The sequence below is a fragment of the Cetorhinus maximus genome, chromosome 8 (genome assembly GCF_964194155.1).
Source record: "Cetorhinus maximus chromosome 8, sCetMax3.hap1.1, whole genome shotgun sequence".
Lineage (NCBI taxonomy): Eukaryota > Metazoa > Chordata > Chondrichthyes > Lamniformes > Cetorhinidae > Cetorhinus > Cetorhinus maximus.
The window spans coordinates 63,417,821-63,443,185 of record NC_135886.1 but is presented as its reverse complement, the minus strand read 5'-3'; the positions used below and the strand labels follow the sequence as shown (position 1 = coordinate 63,443,185).

The following is a 25,365-nucleotide window of genomic DNA, read 5'->3' as shown; positions in this document are numbered from 1 at the left end:
TATTTTGTATTGTCTGTCCATGTTCTTCCTACCAAAATGCATCACCTTAGACTTCTCCACATTGAACTTCATCTTACAGCTATCTGCCCACTCCACCAACTTGACTATGTCCTCTTGAAGTTCTACACTGTCCTCCTCAGTTCACAACACTCCCAAGCTTCGTATCACCCTCAAACTTTGAAATTGTCCCCTGCACACCAAGATCTAGATATATCAGGAAAAGCAAGGGTCCCAATACCCATCCCTGGGGAACTGCACTACAAAGCTTCCTTCAGCACGAAAGATATCCATTGGCCATTACTCTCTGCTTCCTATTTTTTAGCCAATTTTGTATCCACGTTACTGCAGCCCCTTTTATTCCATGAGCAATAACTTTTCTCACAAGCCTGTTGTGTGGCACTGTATCAAATGGCTTTTCAAAGTCCATGTACACCACATCAACAGCATTACCCTCATCGACTTTTTCTGTTACCTCTTCAAAAAACTTCAGCAAGTTAGTTAAACACAATTTCCCCTTTAGAAATCCATGCTGGCTTTTCCTTATCAACCCATATTTTTCTATGTGACTGCTAATTCTATCCCGAATAATTGTCTCTAGAATCTTGCCCACCACTGAAGTTAAACTAACTGGTCTGTAATTGCTGGGCTTATCTTATGACCTTTTTTGAACAAGGGCATAATGTTTGCAATTCTCCAGTCCTCTGGCACCACCCCTGACTCTAGGGAAGACTGAAAGATTATGGTCAGTGCCCCTGCAATTTCTACTCTCACTTCCTCCAACATCCTTGGATGCACCTCATCCGGTGTCAGTGCCTTGTCAACTTTAAGTACTGACAGTCTATTCAACACTTCCTCCTTATCAATTCTGAACCTTTCTAGTGACAGAATTTCCTCGTCTGTCACCATGGCCTGGGTAGCATCTACCTCCTTGGTAAAGACGGATGCAAAGTGTTAATTTAATACCTCAGCCACAGCCCCTTCGTCCATGTGTAAATTCCCTTTTAGGTCCCTAATTGGCCCTACTCCTCCTTTTACTGTTTATATGCCTATAGAAGACTTTGGGATTCCCCTGTATGTTGGCTGCCAGTCTTTCCTCATAATCCCTCTTCGCTTCTCTAATATGCTTTTTCACCTCCCATCTGAAATTTCTGTATTCCTCTTGGTTGTCAATTATATCTTGTACCTGACATCTGTCATAAGTGCACTTTTTCTTTTTTATCTTAATTTCTATCTCCTTTTTCATCCAGGAAGCTCTGGACTTGTTTGTCCTACCTTTCCCTTTCGATTGAATATACCTTGACTGTGCCCGAACCAGTTCTTTTCAGAAGGTAGCTCATTGTTCAGCTACAGTTTTTCCTGCCAATATTTTGTTCCAGTCTATTTGGCCCAGCCCTGTTCTTGCCCCATCAAAGTCGCCTCTTGTCTAGTTAATTATTTTTACTCTGGATTGCAAATCGTCCTTTTCTATCATCATCCTAAAACGTACAATACAATGATCACTGTCTCCTAAATGTTCCCCCACTGACACTTGATCTACTTGGCCCGCCTCATTTCCAAGAACTAGGTCCTATAGTGCGTCTTTTCTTGTTGGATTGGACACATGCTGCTGTAGAAAATTCTCCTTAACAGAATCTAAGAACTTTTGCCCCTCTCCACCCTTTACACTACCACTGTCCCAGTCTATAATTGGGTAATTAAAGTCCCCCATTATAACTACTCAATATGGTCTGCATCTCTGTAATTTCCCTGCAGATTTGTTCTTCTACGCCCTTCTCACTAGTTGGCGGCCTATAGACTACATCGAGCAATGTAATTGCACCTTTTTGTTCCTTAGCTCTAGCCAAATTGATTCTGTCCTTGAACCCTCTGGGACATCCTCTTTCTCCAGCACTGCAATGCTCTCCTTAACCAATACCACCGCCCCTCTTCCTTTCCTTCCTTTCCTATCTCTTCTGAACACCTTGTACCCAGGAATATTTAACACCCAGTTCTCCCCTTCCTTGAGCCAGTTCTCTGTTATCGCCACAACATCATTATCCCACATGGCAATCTGCGCCAGTAACTCCCCAATCTTATTTACTACACTCCGTGCATTCACATACATGCATAGTAACCCTGATTTAGATTTTGTTACTTTCTCCCTTACTCTGACTTTACCTATTAACTTACTATTCTCTATGCTAGTGCTATCCATCTCTCCCAGTATTTTGTGCACCCTGGTATTCTTCTCTAATATTTTTTCTTGGTTCCCACACCCTTGCCGAGTTAGTTTATAGCCCTCCCAACAGCACTAGCAAAATGCCCTGCAAGGAACTCAGTCCCAGTTCTGTTCAGGTGCAACCCGTCCAGCTTGAAGAGCTGCCATCTCCCCCAGAGCCAGTCCCAGTGTCCCAGGAATCTAAAGCCCTCCCTCCTGCACCATCTTTCCAGCCACGCATTCATCTGCCTTATCCTCCCATTTCTGTATTCACTGGCATGTGGCATTGGGAATAATCCAGAGGTGACTACATTTGAGGTCCTGCTTGTTAATTTTCGACCTAGCTCCCTAAATTCTCATTGCAAGACGACATCCCCCTTCCTACCTAAGTCATTGTTGCCAATGTGGACCGTGACCTCTGGCTGATCACCCTGCCCCAGAAGAATGTCCTGCAGCCGCTCTGTGACATCCTTGACCCTGGCATCAGGGAGGCAACATACCATCCTGAAGTCACATCTACGGCCACAGAAACACCTGTCTGTTTCCCTAACCAATGAATCCCCTATCACTATAGTGCTTCCTTTCTTCTTCCTCCCCTCCTGTACAGCCGAGCTGCTCGTAGTGCCACAAACTTGGCCCTGACTGCACTCCTCTGAGGAACCAGCACCCTCAGCAGCTTCCAAAACAGAAAACCAATTTGTGAGCGGGACCCTAGGGGACTCCTGCACTACCTGCCTACTTCTCTTGGACTGCCTGTTTCTCATTTCCTCTTTGACTCCAGGCCCTTAACCTGCGCTGTGACCACCTCTCTGAATATGCTACCCATGGAGCTCTCAGCCTCGTGAATGTGCCACAGTGACTCCAGCCGCCGCTCGAGCTCTGAAACCCAGAGCTCAAGTTTCTGCAGCTGACAGCACTTCTTGCATATGTGGTCATCCAGGACACTGGACTTTGCACCTATTACAGGACACACATTGCCCTGCCATGTCTTAGCTTTACTTCCCTTACATTAACTTTATTCTACTTTGGATTATTTATATTACTTTATTACATTGGCCCTAAACTTCCCTGATTCCTGGCGCTTTGCAGTTAAATCCAAATATAGGAACTTTAAAAATATTACACTTCTCTAATTTACTTTCCAGTTCCTATTTACCAAGGCTGCTGCGCTTCTTTGAGAACAGGTAGGAAAGGAAAGGACCACCTCCTCCCTCAGTCATCAAACTCCAACGGAAGCACTCTACTGCAGCCAAAAACAGCACACCAGTGCAGCCAAAGTCAGCAATATAAGATATCCTACTTTTAATTTTGCGTTTTGAACCTGGTTCCATGTGTTTGTCACTTTTATACTCTCTGAACCCAGCCTCCGAAAACCTGATTAAGCCAGTTATCTAATTAACTAGTTGCAGTTGCAAGCAGAGCCTGCATGAGCCCTGTTTTAAAGCTGGACTATTCACAGGTTCTAAACTTATCCTCAATATGACCTCCTAGAACCTGCTTCTATTGCAGATCCTTAGTTTTAATGTGTAAGTGCCTTTACTATAGAGAAATGTTTAATAAAGCTATTAGAAGTAAAAAAACTCACTTTCCAACCCTAACAGCAACTTTTAGTTAATTGCTAAATTAAAAAAAGGACTAGACTTTAAATAGAATTTAACCCTTAAACTCCCTCAGCCACCAAATTCCAACTGAAGCTCTCTACTGCAGTCAAACACAGCGCTCCAGTGCTTTCATTAACATAGGAGGTTTGTGACTAAAGCAGATCGACTTTGTAGCCTGCCCTTCCATTTGTATGAAGCTACCCACCCGTCCCCCCTAACAGAGTGAGAAAATTCCCCTCCCCCATAAAGAGTAAAGAAGCTCCATTTGAAAAAATGTCCAATATATTTAAGGTTTTTTTTGTATACTAGCGGTCACAGTGTAACACTATTTGTAGTTACAATTTAAATGTACAACACTTTGAGATGACAATCTGATGCATAGAGTTAAGATGATCTGTTCCTATTTTATACACTCAAACAATTGGGGATGAATTGGAAATATTGAAGTAATTTTAACATCTCATTTGTAAAAACAATACTTTGCTTTTGACATCAATATTTTTCAAATCCAGTAGTCTATGCATCACGTCCCTGCATAGGCAGCCATGCTGATAATAATAATACTCTTTAGAATGTAAGCCTCAGGTGTATCGACAAAGGAGCGTTTTTTTCCCGAATGTGACTGTGAGAATAAGCTTCCTCCAGGAGAAAGTTGAACAGTTGCTGTAATCAGACCGTCTTCCTCGGCACAGCTGAACGGAGTCAGTTCTCCTGCGTTACGATAGCCATCGACCAATGGTGAGAGTTCCCCCACTCCCCGCGGAGAAATAAACCTTCCTGAGAACCAATTAAAAACAAACGTTCACGTGCCCCCCCACCCTGCCCCGCCAGCGTGAGCTGTTCAAAGTGTCGAGGGGAAGGCAGAGGGAGCTCTGGCAGTCCCACTAATGGCGCTGAAAACATGCAACGAACTCCTCAGCTGGGACTTCACCAAATCGTCTTCTATCAACATCTTGGAAAACAGGCAAAGAAAGAAAATGATTGCAGTTACTAGGGATGCAATAACATTTCAAATTAACACGATACTGAAATACACATGCATCATAAAGATTTATATCATAGATGCAGAGCAGCATTCAGCTCTGGAGGAGAAAATGACTTGTTCACATCAAGCAAAGATCAGAATGGTCACTGAGATTTAGCTGCCACTTGATCTAAATTATGAAATGAGGCCCTGGGCCTAGTTGGGACATGTGTGGTCCTGAAGGGGTCATAGCCCTACTCTACCTTCAGACAGTGCAGCCAGGAGGGTACTAAACATACTCTGTAATTACAGAAACTCCCATGTTACTTGTTAAAAGGGTGACATATGCACTGGTACACAAGGATTTTATTCCAATTGGGGAATACTGAAGTGGTTGATGGTTAGGGTTAGATGGGGGAGGAGTGCAGCTACACTCAAAGATGGGTTTGACAAACCCTCATCAGTTTGAGGAGCTGAATCTGTGTGCACCATTCTTCTCTCAGGAATTCAAATGCACAGAGCCCAAAGGAACACACGGGGAGTATACGTCCAAATCTCTTTCCATCTATATCTCGGCTTTTACATTAGGTTTGAAGCATAAATTGTGGAGTGCATTTACCCATTAACGTCTTCAGCACTTCATAATAAGCAAGCATGTTTGAAGTAAAGGGAGAGAACAAAAGATTAATAAACATTGCACACCGGAAACAGTTAAGCAAAGAATGCAAAAGATATTAAGTACATTGAATGATCAGTGAAAATGTTTTGTGCAAATACAAGGTTCTAGGAATGGCAGCAGACCATTCAGCCCCTCAATCATGTTCCATCATTCAAACAGATCATGATTGATCTGTACCTCAACACCAATTACCCACCATCGCATCATACAATATTTTCCCATGTGGTTTGTCTTCAATTCCTTTTTCCCTATCTTCCCTAAAGTGTTTAAAAAAGGACTTATCCAAAACTTTCAAGTGGAAGGGAGGGCTCTTGTGGTTTGGTTTTCTTATTCCATGTGTCCTCATGTTTTTAGCTCATTTCAAGCCCACTTTCTGATCCTCGCTTCAATTGTCAGTAAAAGTGAATGTCCTGTAATTTGGACACAGAGCTGGAGCTCATCCCAGGCTCAGCAACAAGTCATAAGGAGCCTATATAGACCACATAACGAAACTTGCTCATGCTTCTTGACACATTGCCAGCTGGTGTCACAAGAATACTGACATTTCTGTGATCACACAGAAGGAAATAAATTCTTGGTATTTCTGCCATTTCATATTGTATACAGCCTACGCACAAAGAACTGCTGCATGAGTTAAATCCCAGCACTGCAAATCTGTGACTGCCAATGCTCGGAAAGAGAAACCACAAGCTGCTTCTCTCTTTTGGGTCAAAAGTATTTCCAGCTTTTTCTGTTCCTGCTCAAAACTTTTCCCAGTTCTGATGAAAGATCATTAGCCGGAACATTAACTCTGTCTTCCTCTCTGCACAGATGTTGCCAGGCCGACTGAGTAGTTCCAACATTTCCTGCTGCACACTCTCGACCTCTCTCTTCAGCAGCACCAACTCACTCCAGCTCAAAGTTTTGCTGCTCTGCCATCTCATTTCATCCTTTACCTCATCTGACATCTTAAGAAAAAACTTTGTCTTGCTGTTAGGTGTGAAGGATTGCAAACTTCAAGAACTTGTGGGTACCAATGCCACTCCAAACTTTCTTTCCCTTCCCTCTGACCCTGTCCCTTCTTTTGATCACGTCCCTTGATGTGTATTCCCAATACCTTCCATCCTTCCCCTCTCTGACACTGAACCAACTGTTCTTAGCAAAAGCCTCATCATTTTCCATTTGTGTAACGAGGCATCTCCTCTCAATTTAAATTGCACGGCCATTACAGTCTCCAAAGACTTGCTTTTGCAAGATATTCTGTTAATTCTGCATTGGACCAATGAGAATTGCTTTGGGATCATGCCAGTGGCTTCAGAAATGGCATTGTGAGGGGATCCAGCAATGCACTGAATTTAAAAATCGCACCCTGGCATTCAAATCTTCCATGGCCTCAGCCTATCCCTATTGCTGTAACCTCCGCCAATATTCCCAAAGTTCTCGGTGCTCCTCAATTTTAGTCTTTTGCCCATCTGTGATTTTCATCACTCCACCATTAGCCACTGTCCCTTCCGCTGCCTTGGTCCGAAGCTTTGGAATTCCTCCTTACACCTCTCCGCCTCTCTCCTCCTCTTTTAATGCACTCCTTTTGGTCATCTGTCCTAATAACTCATATCACTCAATGTCAAGTGTTGTTTGATTATATTCCTGTGAAGCACCTTACTTTTTATTACATTAAGGTGCTATATAAATGCAAATTGTTGTTGTTGCTGAGCCTGGGATGAGCTCCAGCTCTGTGTCCAAATTACAGGACATTCATTTTTACTGACAATCGAAGCGAGGATCAGAAACCGGGCCCGAAAAACATGAGGAAGCATGGAATAAGAAAACCAAACCACGAAAGGCCATATCCTTCTAAAGAATCCCTGAATGACAATCCAGTAACACACTACCAGATTTACCAGGTGATTTCACGAGCAGAATTTCCCAGCCCACACGTGACAGCAGAGATGATGGGAGGTGGGGGTGTGTGTGTAAACCAGAGGGTAGCCAGAGGGGAGCTGTGTCGGGAGAGCTCCCTGACACAGTCCCACTGCCAGGGATGTTTCCCAGCTGTGGATTGTGAGGCGGATTGGCTGCTCACTCCAAGCAGGTGGGCAGCTGATTGGCATGATTAAAGGGCCTATTAATGGCCATTTTATAGAGCAGCTAACATTTTGCCAAAGGTAGGGCAACCACCCCAGTCACACTGGGAAGCTGTCGGCTTCATGAAGGTGGCCGTCCCGTGCCAACCCACGGAGGCCATCGGACCAGGAAGTTCTATGCCCCACAGAGAATGCCCCCACGGCCCAATATGATGCCTCCGGAGGGTTTAGTCCAGCAATCAGTGGGACCATCCTCCCCCTCGGCCAGCCTGAAATTTAATTTGTACTTACTTCTACGAGGGCACCTCCATGTTGAGGAAACCCGAGGTCCCCTACCTAGCTCAGCAGTGACATCTCTCACCTTGGTATTGCTGGGGCTTCAGAGCTGTCACCCTCTGACTGGGCTGGAAGCACCAGAAGCCCACCCGCCATCCTTAACTGGACAACAGGCCCGCTGGTGGCCATTAGGGGGCCATCTGTGGTAAAATCGCCAAGACAGTCCTGTTGTCGGCAAGTATGGGCTTAGGGCAGCTCAGCCCCTCAGTTCAATTATCAATGACCTTCCCTCCATCATAAGGTCAACAGTAGTTACAGTTTACTGATGGTTTCACTGCAGATGGCTCCATTCAAATCCTCTAATAATGAAGCTTATGCCAGCAGGACCAGGACAATATCCACAGTTGTAGGTAACATCTGCCCCAAATAAGTTGAGGCAATCACCATCTTCAATAGTGGAGATGGAGTAGTGGTAATGTCGCTGGACTAATAATCCAGAGGCCCAGGCTAATGCTTTGGGGGCATGGGTTCAAATCCCACCATGGCAGCTGGTGTAATTTAATTTCTATCAATAAAAAATCTGGTATTAAAAAGCTAAGACTCAGTAACGGTGACCATGAAACTATCATTCATTGTTGTAAAAACCCACCTAGCTCACTAATGTCCTTTAGGGAAAAGAATCTGCTGTCCTTACCTCGTCTGGCCTACATGTGACTCCAAACCCACAGCAATGTGGTGGACTCTTAGACTCTTAACTGTTCTCTGAAGTAAGCTACTCAGTTCAAGGGCAATTAGGACTGGGCAACAATTGCTGGCCTTACCACCTACGCTCACATTCTACGAAAGAATATAAGAGAAAATCCAAGCAGCTCACCTTAACCTTCAACTGTACCACCATCACTGAGTCCCACACCAACAAAAACCTGGGAGGATGGGGGAGGATTATTACAGACCAGAAGCTCCACTGGATCAGCTAGACCAACACTGTGGCTCAAAGAGCACGGAAGAGGATGAATGGCTTATCTCCTGAACTCTCAAAGTTTCTCCCAACATTTAAAAAAATTCTTTCATGGGATGTGGGCATCACTGGCTAGGCCAGCATTTAGTGCCCATCCTTAATTGCCTTTGAGAAGATGGTGGTGAGCCATCTTCTTGAACCGCTGCAGTCCCTGTGGTGTAGGTAAACCCACAGTGCTGTTAGGAAGGGAGTTCCAGGATTTTGACCCAGCAACAGTGAAGGAATGAGGATATATTTCCAAGTCAGGATGATGTGTGGCTTGGAGATGAACTTCAAGACGGTGGTGTTCCCCAAGCATCTGCTGCCCTTGTCCTTCAAGATGGTAGAGGTCACAGGTTTGGAAGGTGCTGTTGAAGGGGCCTTAGTGAGCTGCTGCTGTGCATGTTGGAGATGGAACACACTGCTGCCACTGTGTGTCGGTGGTGGAGGGAGTGAATGTTTAAGGTGGTGGATGGGATGCCAATCAAGTGGGCTGCTTTGTCCTGGTTGGTGTTGAACTTCTTCACATTTACAAGGTCTAGGAGTATGATAAAATATTCACCACACATCTGGATGGGTGCGGTCGGAACACTCAAGAAGTTCAACACCATCCTGGACAGGACAGTGTGACTGGCACCACTGATAGTGAACTCAACCACATTCACCAGTAATTCATCAAAGTTATTTCTACAAAATCTCTCTCCTCTGTGGACAAGACCAGTAATGTCATGGGACCACCATCAGCTCCAAATTGCCCTCCAAGTCGTACACTATCCTGACTTGTACATACATCTCTGTTCCTTCCTCATCACTGCGTCAATGCCGTGGAACGTCCTTCCTAACAGCACAGTGGATGTGCCTGCACACATGCACTGCAGCGGTTCAAGAAAGCAGCTCACCCCTGAAACTTTGAGAGGTCAGGAGATAAGCCATTCATCCTCTTTCATGCTCTTTAAGCCACAGTGTTGGTCTAGCTGATACAGGGTCTGGTACATAAAGGGCTAATGTGGGACTGCATACAGTACTGTCCACAGAGTGATGTAAGAAGACACATGACTCAGTGTGAGGGTCTGTGTAGAGATGGACAGAGTAGGGTTAAGGCCTAGACTGGAGTCAGCTCCATACTTGTGCCCTCTAATTTAAATATGAACACAGATAGGGGATGTTAATAAAGACTTGCCATTAACATACTATAGACTGTGAAGCCTACTTCATGGTGTCTGAAGCAGGATTCTTCAACCCCCAACTTCTCAAGGCAACTGGAGATGAGCAATAAATGCCAACTGCACAGTGATGCCTCCATCTCAAGAACTAATTAAAAGATGTTCTCACACTACCGTAAGCAAATCACTGTCTGGTTCTGATCAAGGACCAACATTCTTGCTTTACTAATTCGTATTTCTTCTTCTTCTTGTAGGTTCCTTGGTTAATAAATCTTGTCTAAGATGTTTTTAATACATGTTGAAACAGTTTTCCTTGAAACATTCAATACACATTAAAAAAATAGGCCAGGTAAATGTTTGACAATAAATTTTTACATAGTATCCAATTTCACTGAACAAATATGACATTGTAATCAGGCCAAAGTACAATATATGGAGAGAGGCAGATGCAAAACGCATTGCGCACTTTATTACTGAAGCTATTGTTTAGGGAAGAGGGAATTTCTGGAGCCATCAGTGCGTCAATTGTTGCTTTGTATTACCACAAACCCACTGTTAACAGATGTTGCCTTAAGCAAGCACAGGTAACAGAAAGCCCATTGTAACCTGAACTGCCAAATAACCACAAGTCATGACTCTGTCTCTCCCTAGCTCTGCTACATTTTGTTTGATAGTGTTGCTGTAAAGCTCCTTAGAACACTTTACAACAACAACTTGCATTTATATAGCACCTTTAGTATAGTAAAACATTCCAAGGTGCTTCACAGGAGCGTTATCAGACAAAATTCAACACCGAGATATTAAAGCAGATGACCAAAAGCCCTGTCAAAGAGGCATGTTTAAAGGAGCATCATAAAGGAGGAAAGACAGCAAGAGAGGCAGAGATGTTTAAGGAGGGAATTTCACAGGTTAGGGCCTTGGCAGCTGCGGACACAGCCACCAACGGTAGAGCGATTAAAATCTCGATGCTCAAGAATTAGAGGAGCACAGATATCTTGGAGGGTAGTGAGGTTGGAAAAGATTACAGAGATAGGGAGGGGCGATGCCACAGAGGGGTTTGAAAACAAGGAGAAAAATTTTAAATTTCAGGTATTACTTGATTGGGGGCCAACGAGCACAGGGGTGATGGGTGAGCAGGACTTGGTGGGAGTTAGGATATGGGCAGCAGAGTTTTGGGCGGACTCACGTTTACATTGAGTAGAATGTAAGAGGCCAGCCAGGAGTGCATTGGAATAGTCAAGAATTGGAGGTAACAAAGGCAGGAATAAGGATTCGAACGGATGACCTGAAGGCAGGGTTGGAATCAGGCAATGTTATGGAGTCAGAAGTTGGCAGTCTCAGTGAAGACACAGATATATTGCCTGAAGCTCAACTCAAGGTCAAGTGTGACACCAAAGTTGCAAAGAATCTGGGTCAGTGTCAGGGAGGGGGATGGTGTCGGTGACTAAGAAGCAACAAAGGGTGGAAAACATTAGTGGGAGTTGTCTATAGACCTCCAAACAGTAGTGATAAGGTAGGGGACAGCGTTAAACAGGAACTTAGAGATACATGCAACAAGGGTGCTACAGTAATCATGGGTAATCTACATATAGACTGGGCAACCCAAATTAGCAATAATACTGTGCCAAATGAATTCCTGGAGTGTGAATGAGAGATGGTTTTTCAGACCAGTATGTCAAAGAACTGATTAGGGAACAGGCTTTCCTAGATTTGGTATTGTGCAATGAGAAGGGCTTAATTAATAATCTTGTTGTCCTTTAGGGGACAGTGACCATAACATGATAGAATCTTCATTTGGACGGAAAATGAAGTAGTCCGATCTGAAACTAGGGTCCTAAATCTTAACAAAGGAAACTATGAAGGTATGAGGCATGAGTTTTCTAAGATAGATTGGGGAACTTCATTAAAGGGCATATGGTGGATAAACAATGGCTAATATTTAAGGAATGAAGGTATGCATTGCAACCATTATACATTCCTTTCTGGCACAAAAACACAACAGGAAATGTGGCCCAACCATGGCGAACAAAAGAAATTAAGGATATATTAGATCCAAAGAGGAGCCATATAAAGTTGTTAGAAAAAGTAGCAAACCTGAGGACTGGGAGCAGTTTGGAATTCAGCAAAGGAGGGTCAAGGGATTGATTAAGAGGGGAAAAATAGAGTATGAGAGTAAACTTGCAAGAAACATAAAAGCAGACTACAAGCTTCTATAAGTATGTAAAAAGAAAAAGTTAGTGAAGACAACTGTACATCCCTTACAGTCTGAAATGGGAGATTTTATAATGGAGAACAAGGGAATGGCAGAGCAATTAGGCAACTACTTTAGTTCTGTGTTCACGGAGGAAGACACAAATAACTTCTCAGAAATACTAGGGAACCAAGGATCAACTGAGAAGGAGGAATTGAAGGAAATTAGTGTTACTAAAACAATATTGCTGGAGAAATTAATGGAACTGAAAGCCGATAAATCCCCAGGGCCTGATAATCTACATCCCAGGGTACTAAAGGAGGTGGCCATGGAAATAGTGGATGTATTGGTTGTCATCTTCCAAAATTTTGTAGATTTTGGAACAGTCCCGCTAGATTGGAGGGTGGCAAATGTAACCCCACTATTTAAAAAAGGAGGGCAGGAGAAAACAGCAAATTATAGACCAATTAGCCTAACATCAGTTGTAGGGAAAATGCTAGAGTCTGAATGTGATTACAGGACACTTAGAAAATATCAACAGGATTAGAGAAAGTCAACATGGATTTATGAAAAGGAAATCATGTTTGACAAACCTATTGGAGTTTTTTGAGGACATAGCTAGCAGGATAGATTAGGGAGAACCAGTGGATGTGGTGTATTTGGATTTTCAGGAAGCTTTTGATAAAGTCCCACAATAACAGGTTAGTGTGTAAAATTAAAGCACATGGGATTGGGGGTAATATATTGACAGATGAAAATTGGTTAGCAGACCGGAAACAGAGAGTAGGAATAAAAGGAGTGGCAGGCAGTGACTAGTGGGGTACTGCAGGGGCCAGTGCTTGGGTCCCAGCTATTCACAATATATATCAATGATTTGGATGAGGGAACCAAGTGTAATATTTCCAAGTTGGCTGACGACATGAAACTTGGTGGGAATATGAGTGATGATGAGAGTGTTAAGAGGCTTCAAAGCGATTTAGGCAGGTTGAGTGAGTGGGCAAATACATGGCAGATGCAGTAAAACGCAGATACGTGCTAAGTTATCCATTTTGATGGGAAAAACAGAATGGCAGAGTATTAATTAAATGGTGATAAATTGGGAAATATTGATGTACAAAGGAACCTGGGTACCACTGAAAACAAGCCTGCAGGTGCAGCAAGCAGTTAAGAAGGCAAATGGTATGTTGACCTTCATTGCGAGAGGACTTGAGTACAGGAGCAAGGCTTGTCTCACTGCAGCTGTACAGGGCCTTGGTGAGACCACACCTGGAGTATTGCGTGCAGTTTTGGTCTCCTTACCTAAGAAAGGATATACTTGCCATAGAGGGAGTGCAGCGAAGGTTTACCAGACTGATTCCTGGGATGGCAGGATTGTCATATGAGGAGAGATTGGGCTGACTAGACCTGTATTCACTGGAGTTTAGAAAAATATGGGGAGATCTCATTGAAACATACAAAATTCTGACAGAGGTGGACAGACTGGATGCAGGGATGATAATTCCTCTGGCTGGGGGGGGTCTAGAACAAGAGATCACAGTTTCAGGGTACGGGGTAGACTATTTAGGACTGTAGGCAGTGTGCCCTTTGTTTTTCCGACAAGTCCCTAGCTGTCCTCCTGGAGGAGGTGGTAGCACGGTGGGAGGTCCTTCTTCTGAGGGACGAGATTGAGAGAGTGCAGAGAAGGTTTACTAGGATGGTGCCGGGTCTTAAGGAGTTGAGTTACAGGGAAAGATTAAACAGGTTAGGAATTTATTCCTTGCAGCGTAGAAGGATGAGGGGAGATTTGATAGAAGTTTACAAAATTATGAGGGGTATAGACAGAGTAAATGCGAGTAGGCTCTTTCCACTTAGATTAGGAGAGATAAACATGAAAGGACATAGCTTTAGGGTGAAAGGGGAAAGGTTTAGGGGGAACACTAGGGGGAACTTCTTCACTCAGCGAGTGGTGAGAGTGTGGAACGAGCTACCATCTGACGTGGTAAAGCGGGCTCACTCTTAAGTTTTAAGAATAAATTGGATAGATACATGGATGGGAGAGGTCTGGAGGGTTATGGACTAGGTGCAGGTCAATGGGACTAGCGGAATAATATTTCGGCACAAACTAGAAGGGCCGAATGGCCTGTTTTCTGTGCTGTAGTGTTCTATGGTTCTATGGGAGGTGGAGGCCTCCCCACCGGACCAAACATGCATGGGAGGAGGTGGCCGGGAGTGTCAGCTTCCATGACGTGGTGCATCGCACATGGCTCCAGTGCCACAAAAGTTCAATGATCTCCTGCGCTCGGGAAGGGTGAGTGCCATGTTGCCTCAAGTCACTTAATGCAGCCGTCACCCTTTCTCCCAAACCAGCATCCCGCACCCCCACACCCCTGCCAACTCTGAGTACAGTAACATTATTGAATCCCTCGCTGGGTGTGCCAGCAGAGATTGCCCATGCCCAGTTCACCCTGAGAGGGTTGAGCTAGGATGTGTTCTGCATCCGGAGCATATGTGACACTGACACACGGAGTATAGAATGGAATTGAGAGTCAAGGGTCTGCACCTAGGCAGAGTGCTGGAAATGCGAAGCATGTCAAAGTCAGGGTGTTAACATGCTGGGAGGGCACCAATCCATCTGCTGGTCTTCATGCTCCACGTGCTTGTGCTTCCTTGATTTGCAAAGTGGCACCTTGTAGTGCCACATGTGAAAGGGGGCAGCATTTGGCCAATACAGGGGTTGTTGGGGGGGGTGGGGGTCAGTCCTGGCTTGTTTGGGTGAGTGTGTGGCAGCTGTGGGGTGATGAAGGACTGGAGTCCTGCAATGTCCCACTCTGTCTGGGTTGGCAGGGATGCGATAGGAATTCAGATGCAGACTGGACTCCTCTCCCTTTTTCAGGAAAAGACTGTGCACAATGCGTTGGAATAATTGTGGACTGGCGGAGGGCAGACCCAGTTGGCCATTCTTACAGCTTTCGAGCAGCAGGCTATGGACCTTGAGACGCGCCATGTCCCCAGGTCCACCAGTGGCTGGGGTGCCACGGGGAGATATGTTTGGCGAACACTCAGGTCACCATGTGTGTCACAGAAGCCATGGCACTGCTGAATGCTCAGTGATTGAAGTTAGCAACATGGGTTTATCATTGATTATGGAAGGATGAACACATAATGACCTGGGGGAGCAGCATGCAAGTTGACATTGTCTGCACTGTAACTAATCAAATGTCCTTGTTGTTCCTTTCAGCATCACCGGGGCAGGGCCGGGAGGAGGAGGCAGAGGGCCCACCTCTCACCTCGGAAGCCCCAGAGCAAATCCACTCACCAGCATCACACCATCTCAGCCAGGCAGGCACCAGTGCAGATACTAACACCTCGGTGGGAATTAGATCTTCGGCTAGTGTCCCGGGGCACAGCGGTGAGGGCACTTCACACTCGCTTGAGGTGCGGGCAGAGACAGAGAGTGCCCAGGGCGCTGTCAGTTGGAGGACAGCTGGGAACAGGTACATGCTTGGTCGGTGGCTGATGATGAGCCTCTGGAGTCGGATGTGAGGCAGTGAATGCTGGAAGTGCAGCAGGGTATGCGGGACGATCTGGCAGAGATACATGAGGCTATGCGTGGCATAGTGCCCATGCTGGAGGAGTCCACGCGGAGCATCACTGATGCAATGAGCCTCATGGCCAAGCGCCATGCTTCCTCCATGGAGAGAGTGGCGACTCTCGTGTAAAGGCTCCTCCAGGAGGACAATCAGGGCCTCCTGGGGTTGCGCTCGGACCAGCAAGCCCTCAGCGCCATTGGCCACAGCTGGTCAGTGCCAGTGTGGGAGATCGTCTGGGCAACAAGTATCCCAGCTCGGTGCCCACCCATCTATGGTGAGCAGGGAGGTCCAAAGTGACCTCACGTTGCCGCAGCAGTTGCCTGTCGTCTCTGCGGGCTCCTTTCAGGGCGCTCCGGATGAGGGCAGCAGCTCCTCCGCCCCTCTGCCAGTGACCATGGCATCTGATGAGGCTGCAGCGACTGGGGAGATGCCAGCTGTGAAACTGGCCGCTCCCTCCCAGGCAGGGCCAGCACAGACTCCATGGGCCTGAGGACGTCCGCCAAGGTCATCGAGGCCAACAGGACAGCATAGCAAGCAGGCTGTCTCAGATGTCAGTGCCAGCGAGAGGACAGCACCTAGATGTAGCACCCGTAAGTGTAAATTTAAGGCACCTTAGGCACACCACGGGTTTCTCACTCCTGCTTTTATGTTGGCCCATAGTACTTAGTGAAGACTTAGTGTGATGTCCAGCACCGTTTTTGTTTTGCTTTATGAAGTTACATTTGTTTACTCGATAAATTTTGACATGTTGCCATGCCTCAGGGTGATTCCTTACTTCTGCATGTGTAGGGGAAGCCATGATGTTATGAGTGAGTTGTTTGACATTGAGCTTTATTGACAAGGGCCTTAGTTAATGTTAGTATCCAGGCTGATTTAGCACTCAGGTATCAAGTGTGGAGCCTGCAGCCCTGGATTGTGTTGAAGGTCCATCTGTGGTGGGCTAGCTGAAGGTTCTTTGGATTAAAGCCTCCCGGGTGTCCCTACCTCCCTGGAGTATGCCCGGGTCAGCGTCTACCCCCTCAGCGTTCTCCTGTGCATGCTCATCCTCGGACTCACTGCTGGACTCATCTTGTGCATCTGGAGCAACTGCGTCGTCCACTGCGTCCCTCCTTTCCAGTGCCAGATTGTGGAGAGCGCAGCATGCAACCACTATCAGTGACACTCGATCTGGGGGGTATTGTAGTGTGCCCCTGGGTGGTCCAGGCATTGGAAGCGCATCTTGAGAAGACCGATGGCTCTCTCCATCACAACCCTTGTGGAGGCGTGGCTCCTATTGTACCGCTGCTCAGCCTCTGTTCTTGGATGGCGGAGAGGCATCATGAGCCACCTTTTGAGGGGATAGCTCTTGTCACCCAGCAGCCATCCATCCAGCTGGGCTGGAGCAGTGAAGAGCCTCGGCACCTGGGAGTGTCTGAGGATGTAAGCGTCGTGGGGGCTGCCTGGGTACCTTGCACAGACTTGCCAAATCTGCAGCTTGTGATCACACACTATCTGCACGTTCATGGAGTGGAAGCCCTTCCTGTTTTCGAAGGCACCGGGCTCACCTGCTGGTGCCTTGATGGCCACATGTGTGCAGTCTATAGCACCCTGGACGTGGGGGAAGCCAGCAATCAATGCAAAGCCTCTGGCTCGCTCTGTCTGTCTGGCCTCGTCCCAGTGGTAGTGGATGAAAGTCAATACATGCATGAATAGAGGGTCTGTCACCTGCTTGAGACACGTGTGGACAGCTGATTGGGAGACTCTGCAGAGATCACCCACTGACCCCTGGAAAGAGCCGGAGGCATAGAAGTTGAGGGCATCTGTGACCTTTGGAGCCACTGGCATGGGGTGTGCACCCACACAGTTTGCGGAGATCTCAGGGCCAATCACCTGACAAATGGAGGTGACTGTCTCCCTTTAGAGGCGGAGACTCCTTCGGCACTGGACCTCAGATATATTGAGGTAGCTGCTTCGCCGCTGGTAAACCCTGGCAGCAGGATAATGGCATTTTCTGCAGCCCCTTCCACCTTGCACTTCCTGTTGGCCCTATGCCCTTTGTGCCTGCGCCTGTCGTCCCAAAGGTGGCTCCTCTGGAGGCTGAATGTTGACTCCTGGCCTCCTCCCCCTTCGGGCCCTTCCTTCCTCCTCAGAGGAGGTGCCTCCAGGGGAGAGCACAACTCCCATTCCCAGGCTAAGGGAAGGCTTCCTGAAAGCTGCAGGCCCCAGAAATGATCTTTACCGTAGAATCCTGACTAAGGCTTTTACTCCTGTCCTGGCAGCTGGTATGAGTTTTGAAGTTTTCCTGCTCACTCAGGCAAGTAAAACTTACTTTCACACTTAAATCCCTCAAACATTACATGGGCGACCCCACTCACCCCTCTTATCCTGCCAGTGGATGAGGTTTGTACAAATGTCCCCTACCCGCCTGCCCGTTGCGCCCATGCGATGTTCTGAAGATCGCATGGACTGCAAAAAATCGAGATCAATTGCTGCTTCAAGGGCCTTAACTGGCCCGTTAATTGATGGCGGGCGCGCATCCGAACTTATAGCATGCCTGCCTTCCCAAATATCGTGATGGCGCGCGGTGATGTCGGGACGCTCGCCCAATGTCACCGTGCGTCATTTTATGTGCGGGATTGCGGGGCCTGTCCCCGCACGCCAATGGGAAAATTCTGGCCATTAAGTTTATTTACAATGTCCTCAGCAGCAACTACATGTGTGCTTTCAACTCCAACTCTATCTCTGCACTGTCGGCTGAGGGCTCTCCTATTGGTTAGTACAGATCATGTGATCTTTCCTAACAAGTGTCATGCTTAAAGGTACATTACGCACTAAATAAAACCTTAATTACTACAGGCTGTATTGGAGAAAGATGGTGCGGTCAACTGTGTCAAATATCAAGAAAAAGGAGGAGGGATAGTTTACCATGGTCAGAGTTTCATAGCACTGCATATGTGACTTTGTTAAGAGCCATTTTGGTCCTGTGGAAGGGAGAGCAAACCTGATTGGAGGGATTCAGTGGAGTTTTGAAAAAATGGACACTGGCTTTGGGAGTGACAAAATCCTGGATTTTTGCTCCCGGATCTGCTAGCGAGAGTCGGGAAATTTTCTGGCTCACGGGTGTGGATGCAGGATGGAGTTGGGCCCACCACTCCCAGACACAGAAAAGAGGCTGCGTAAGGCCTGCCTCGGTTCTCTGAAACATAGGAGGCCATCTAGCCCTCACCCACCTCCTATACCTATTAAAGCCATCTCATGCCAAACTATGCCCCCCACCCTCCCCCAATGGCCCCTTATAGCCCCTATGCCAAATTTGTTTGTGTGTGTGTGTGTTGATGGTCAGTACGTTGGTTTACCTTTTTTAATATGTTTACCTGGGTGGTTTTTAGCACAATAAAAACTAACCCGTTACTTGTTTAAACTCAAGAAAGCCCATGGAATGAGTTCTTTGCAATCAGCATGTGAACAGCAAGTACATTCACTGAATTGGCACATTCCATGAAACCATAGAAAAGTTATGGCACAGAAAGGGGCCATTCAGCCCTTTGTATCTGCCCCAACATCCATTCATCCTTATAAATTAAAAAGAAACCTGTTACAATCAATTGAGGAGTGGGGAAAAAGTGGGGACGGGGGTGTCCTTGTACCCTTTCTCACCTGGTCATAACACAGAGGTAAATGATACCACAACCAACAGATCAGCTCTAAGCTCTGCAGTCCAGTTGTGAATAGCGGTGGATAATTAAACAACTAACAGGAGACGACTCCACAATCATCCTCAATCACAATGATAGAGGAGCCCAGCACATCAGAGCAAAAGCTAAGGCTGAAACATTTGTAACAATCTTCAGTCAGAAGTGCTGAGTGAGATGATCCATCTCAGCCTTCTCTGGAGTTCCACAGCATCGCAGATGCCAGTCTTCAGCCAATTTGATTCAATCTACTTGATATCAAGAAACAGCTAAAGGTACTGGATACTGCAAAGGCTATGGGCCCTGACAACATTCCGGCAATAGTACTGAAGACTTGTGCTCCAGAACTTGCTGTGTCCCTAGCCAAGCTGTTCCAGTACAGCTACAGCAAAGGTGTCTACCCAGCTATGTGGAAAATTGCCCAGGTATGTTCTGCACACAAAAAGCAGGACAAATCTAACCCGGCCAATTACTGCCTCATCAGTGTACTCTTGATCATCAGCAAAGTGATGGAAGGTGTCATCAACAGTGCTATCAAGCAGCACTTACTCAGCAATGCTTACCTTAGGCTTTGTCAGGGTCACTTAGCTCCAGACCTCATTACAGCCTTGGCCAAACATGGACACAAGAGCTAAATTCTGGAAGAGTGACTGCCCTTGACATCAAGGCAGCATTTGACCGAATGTGACATTAAGGAGCCCCAGCAAAACTGGAGTCAATGGGAATCAGGGGGAAAACTCTCTGTTGGTTGCAGTTATACCTACCACAAAGGAAGATGGTTGTGGTTGTTGGAGGTCAGTCACCTCAGTTCCAGGACACCACTACAGGAGTTCCTCAGGGTAGTGTCCTAGGTCCAACCATCTCCAGCTGCTTCATCAATGACCTTCCTTCCATCATAAGGTCAGAAGTGGGGATGTTCGCTGATGATTACACAATGTTCAGCACCATTCACAACTCCTCAGATACTGAAACAGTCCATGTCCAAATGCAGCAAGACCTGAACAACATTCAGGCTTGGGCTGATAAATGGCAAATGTCATCCATGCCCCACAAGTGCCAGGAAATGACCATTCCCAACAAGAGAGAATCTAACCATCTTGCCTTGACATTCAATGGCATTACCATTGCTGAATCCTCCCTATCAACATTCTGGGGTTATCATTGAGCAGAAACTGAACTGGACCAGCCATATAAATACTGTGGCTACAAGAGCAGGTCAGGGGCTAGGAACCCTGTGGTGAGTAACTCACCTCCTGACTCTCCAAAGCCTGTCCACCATCTACAAGGCACAAGTCAGGAGTGCGATAGAATACTCTCCACTTGCCTGGATGAGTACAGCTCTAACAATACTCAAGAAGCTCAACACCATCCAGGACAAAGCAGCCCGCTTGATGAGCACCACATCCACCATCTTAAACATTCACTACCTCCGTCACTGACGCACAGTGGCAGCAGTTTATACCATGTACAAGATGCAATGCAGCCGCTCACCAAGGCTCCTTTGACAGCACCTTTCAAATCCGTGACCTCTACCACCTAGAAAGACATGGGCAGCCACCATGGGAACGTCACCACCTGCAAGTTCCCCTCAATGCCACACATTGTCCTGAAATGGAACTGTATTGACGTTTCATCACTGCTGCCAGGCCAAAATCCAGAAACTTTCCCCAACAACAGCAAATCCTAAGCACTTGCTGCATAAAAAGCTTTTCCTCATGTCACCACTGATTCTTGACAGTGGTGTGCATATCTCATGAACCAATTCAAAAAAAAAACTTCTCACTAAGAGAACATTATATAAATTCAAGTTGTTGCTGTCACATGTCAATGAAATCGCTGAGGTCTTGAGACTGGACTAGTAGAAACTGAATACAATGGGTTAGATCCCACTGAAATATTGTAAAATCAGTTGTGGCACCTTTTCCTCCCAGTGGACATCTGATCCACTGCCAATGGCTGCAAAGGAACATGGCTGTTTTTTCTTCCCTAACATGGAGAAGTAGGTTTAGCCCTCCTGAGGAGGGAGAGGGGAGTGGAGGGTTCTTTGATTTTCAAGGAAACCTAAAACTCTATGTTAAGAGCTAGAAATCAAAATAAACATTTCAATGTTAAGTTCAGGTAAAGCGTCTTAACCGAAAAGCAAAATGCTCTAGCATGAGTTGAATTCAGTGTTTGGCTGTAGTGTGCGATGTTCATTGTACATAGTTTGCATACTTACATTTTGGAAAGTGCTCTGTTTAACACCAATGTGCTACTTTCAACGTGCCAACTCAACAGAGTGTGTTGCAGACAGGGAGAGTGCAGGGGACATTGTCTAAAATTGGACCTGGGACATGGAGATTCAATTATGTAGAGTGAAGAGAGGCAGGGATTGTTCTCCTTAAGAGCAGAGAAACGTAAAGGGAGATTCAATAGAGGTGTTCAAAATTATGAGGAGTTTGATAGAATAGATAGTGTGTAACTGTTCCCAATGACAGCTGGGTCAATAACCAGAGGACACAGATTGAAGATAATTGGCAGAAGAACTAAGGAGAGTCTTCTTTATGCACCGAGTTGTGATTGGGAATGCAGTGCCTGAAAGGGTGGTGGAAGCTGACTGAATAGTAAGGAATTAAATATATGCTTGAAAAAATACAGCTTTGTTAAAGCAAAAATTGTGCAGCAGGACAACCAGCCCTTGAAGGTCAAAGATATAGAACACATTTCTGGGAACACAGGCAGGGTCAGGCTAGAGGAATCCATTTTGAAGAACTAACAAAGATACCCTTGAACAAACGTGGCTGCTGCCTTTTCCCACCCATTTTTCTGGGTACATTTGGACTTGTTCTCAGGTTCAAACTTGTCACCAATACGATTGCAGACATTGTGTCCCATAGCATCGGCTTCACTTTTTGTGGCTTACAACACTGCCTCTTCTTAAGCCACATTCTTAAAATACCTTTCACTTCTTTCACTTCCTGATTTACCACACAATTATCGCCCTCTGTATTCATGCATGTACCTGAAGCATATTCGCATCTCTTTCTTCCTCTTGGTCTGCTCTGATTTCTTCCTTCCTGTCCCTCTGCACTAATTTCTCCATTTCACTCTCTCTCTGCCCTGAGCTCACTTTCTCTCTCTCTCTGTCCTAACCTAGCTTTCTCCTTCACTCTCTGCCTTGATCTTAAATTAATCACCCACTATTTTCACTGCAAACACCAATGAAAACATTAAGCCTTGTCCAAGCAAGAGTAACTGAGTTTTGAATGTCATACTAAGCGATACTCTAATTACATCTGAATGACCTCTCTGCATTAAAAAAGCTAATTTTAGTCGTACGCAGTCTCATCCCCTCATAAGAAAACTATGTTGCAGAATTTTTAAAAGAATCAAAATTATTTTTTTAATGCTTACGTTCAGCTATTTAAAGCTTCTCCTACATGTATGTCCCAATCCTTATTTCACTTTCTGTATTGTGATTTAAATGTGATATACATTTCCTACTTTGCTGTCAATGGGAGTTCTTTAATCTGATTGGTTGATCAGTCTGCCTGCTGGCTGTCCTGTTGCTGATCTCCTGTAAATGATACAAAAATCAGGAGAGAGGATGTCTACACTCCAGAGCCTGCTAAAACTTTGTGAGCAGCTTTACTCAAAGTCAATAGCGAGTGCTGCCGAGTGACTGTAAAATTCAGGCTAATATAAAGACTAGAAATCTTCAGTGATAAGGTGATGAGGTGTAAAGGTGAACTGTTGGCCTGGGACACAGATTGAGGTTACCTCCTCTGATTGCTAACATACCCGCTTAACAACTTAAAGCTTATGCCAAGGCAAGCTGTGCAAAACAAAAACAGAATTACCTGAAAAAACTCAGCAGGTCTGGCAGCATATGCTGCCAGATCTGCTGAGTTTTTCCAGGTAATTCTGTTTTTGTTTTGGATTTCCAGCATCCGCAGTTTTTTGTTTTTATCAAGCTGTGCAAAACTTTGTTTCAGAGAATATTAATGATTAAAGATCTTATTTAAAATAGGTGTAAATTATACAAAAGAGATACAGCCAGTCAGTAAACTTGTGTCGCCTGCTCCCAGCAGTCCTGTATCACTGACCTGCTCGTGCGTGATGTCAGACAATTCCTTCACCATGTCTTTGAAGTTTGCCTTTAACCCTTCGTGATACTCCACCTGATCCTCCTTGATCAGCTTCTCGTTTAAATCTAGAGCCAGGCTGCAGGCTGAAACAAACTCCCTGCATGCAATTTGAGCAAAAGATCCATTTTAGTTTTCTACCATTATACAAAATGTAGAATGCCATTGATGTTTACAGTACAGAATGAGGCCATTTTGATTGGGCCTGGTCATTGCCAGAGCAATCCAAACTAATCAGACTGCTCAACTCTCTCTCCAAAGTCCTGCATCTGCTTCAAATTTTTGTCTTCAAAGGTGCAATTTTTCTTTAAAAGCTGTGATGGGTTCTGTCTCCAGCACACACCGTGGTAAAACATTCCCTGCTCCAAGAACCCTCAGTGTCCGCCAAGTTTCTCCTCACCATGCTCCTCACTCTCAGTAAATTGATGGTCCTTTGTCAGCTGTTATCCAACAGGAGGAAAACAAGTGAACAGGGCCAGGTTATCAAGACATGATTTTAAAAACTGATATTAAATTTTCTCTTGGCTGCCTCTGCTCTAGCGGAATAGGACCAGAGGAATTATAGAGTGAAAAGAGACCAACATCCTTTGAGTTTTATCATCCTGGCAGTCACATGATGCAATGATAATAGGGTTGTTAACTAACTGTGGCAATCAATCTTTTATCAATTGGTCTAGACAAACCCACTCATGTGGCGAGGAAACCCCCAATGTTGGTGAACTTTGGAATATAGCACTAAAGTAGCATGTTCTTCCTAAGCACATGTCAAGTCTCAAGTTATTCTCACACTCCCAGTAGCTTGAGGCTCTCCATATAACTACAATATCCAATCCTGAAGTATGTGTAATGAGACACCCAAAACTATACTGTAAACATACTTCACAGGAATCATCCTTGGCGAACACTTGATAAATATACAATAGTCATTATCACCTGGCTTTCAGCACAGCCACTATCGAAGACATAGGGCAGAATCTTGTGCTGTCCCCCATGGCGAGATTGGTGGTGGGAAGGAGCATTTAATCGGGTGGGAGGTTGAGGGATTAATTAAGTCTGTGGTGGGGAGGCCCATTGATGTCTTTCCTGGCACACTGCCAAATGAGGCTCTTAATTGGGCAAATAATACCCACTTAAGGACCTTATCCTGCCACCGCTGGTATTAACCCAGCAGTGGATGGGGGTCATGACATGGAGGAAGCATTACATGTGAACCCTGACCTGTTTGCTTGTGGGCTCCAAGGTAGGTAGTAGTGGCCGGTTGGGGGGGGTTGTTGGAGGGGGGTAGGGTTGGGGGGAGCAGGGAGGTGTCTCTTGTTCAAAGGCACTCAGTACCTGAGTGAGGCATTTGGCAGAGAGAAGGGGGAACCCTGAACGCCAACCCCTGTCCTTGCTGCTGACATAACTCCCACCCCCGAACCCCTCGCACCATCACTCACCTATGCCTGGGTCCCGCTTTGATCCTAGGCCTTGGATGGATACAGTACCGGCAGCAGCCACGGTCCCCCTGTTGGTTCTGCTGAATACAGAAGAGCTGCCTGGCATTGATTGGTTGGCAGCTCTTGGTGGATGGGACTTCCACCCCTGGGGTCCTTGATCCTGGGGGAAGGCTCTTCACCAGCCTGATAAATGCTTGAGTGGCTCTTAATTCGGTAAACCTTCCCTAAAAGAGGTGACGCAGGACTCCTGCAAGCTCCCGTAGTGCACTGGATATCAAGATGAAAGAGCCTGCTTCCCAGTGAACGCTACAGAATTAAAAGCTAATTTGGATCAAAGTGCTATTGAAAGTAAAAGCCTGTGGCCTCCATCTTAATGCATGTTGCTATCTTGTTCATTCCCATGCACTGGAACTATAATTGTGACATTTCAGAGT

General features: G+C 45.8%; 1 protein-coding gene across 1 annotated transcript in view; it reads right to left on the bottom strand.

The window, feature by feature from the left end:
- Positions 1 to 4,066: 4,066 nt before the first annotated feature.
- Positions 4,067 to 25,365, bottom strand: part of LOC144683192 (dedicator of cytokinesis protein 11-like) — a 285,806-nt gene continuing 264,507 nt past the window's right edge. The window contains exons 53-54 of the mRNA XM_078546152.1: positions 23,457 to 23,595; positions 4,067 to 4,750 (exon numbers count right to left, since the gene is read on the bottom strand). Of these exons, the coding sequence (XP_078402278.1) occupies positions 4,640 to 4,750; positions 23,457 to 23,595 (250 nt within the window). The 3' untranslated portion in view covers positions 4,067 to 4,639. The remainder of the gene's footprint in view (positions 4,751 to 23,456; positions 23,596 to 25,365) is intronic.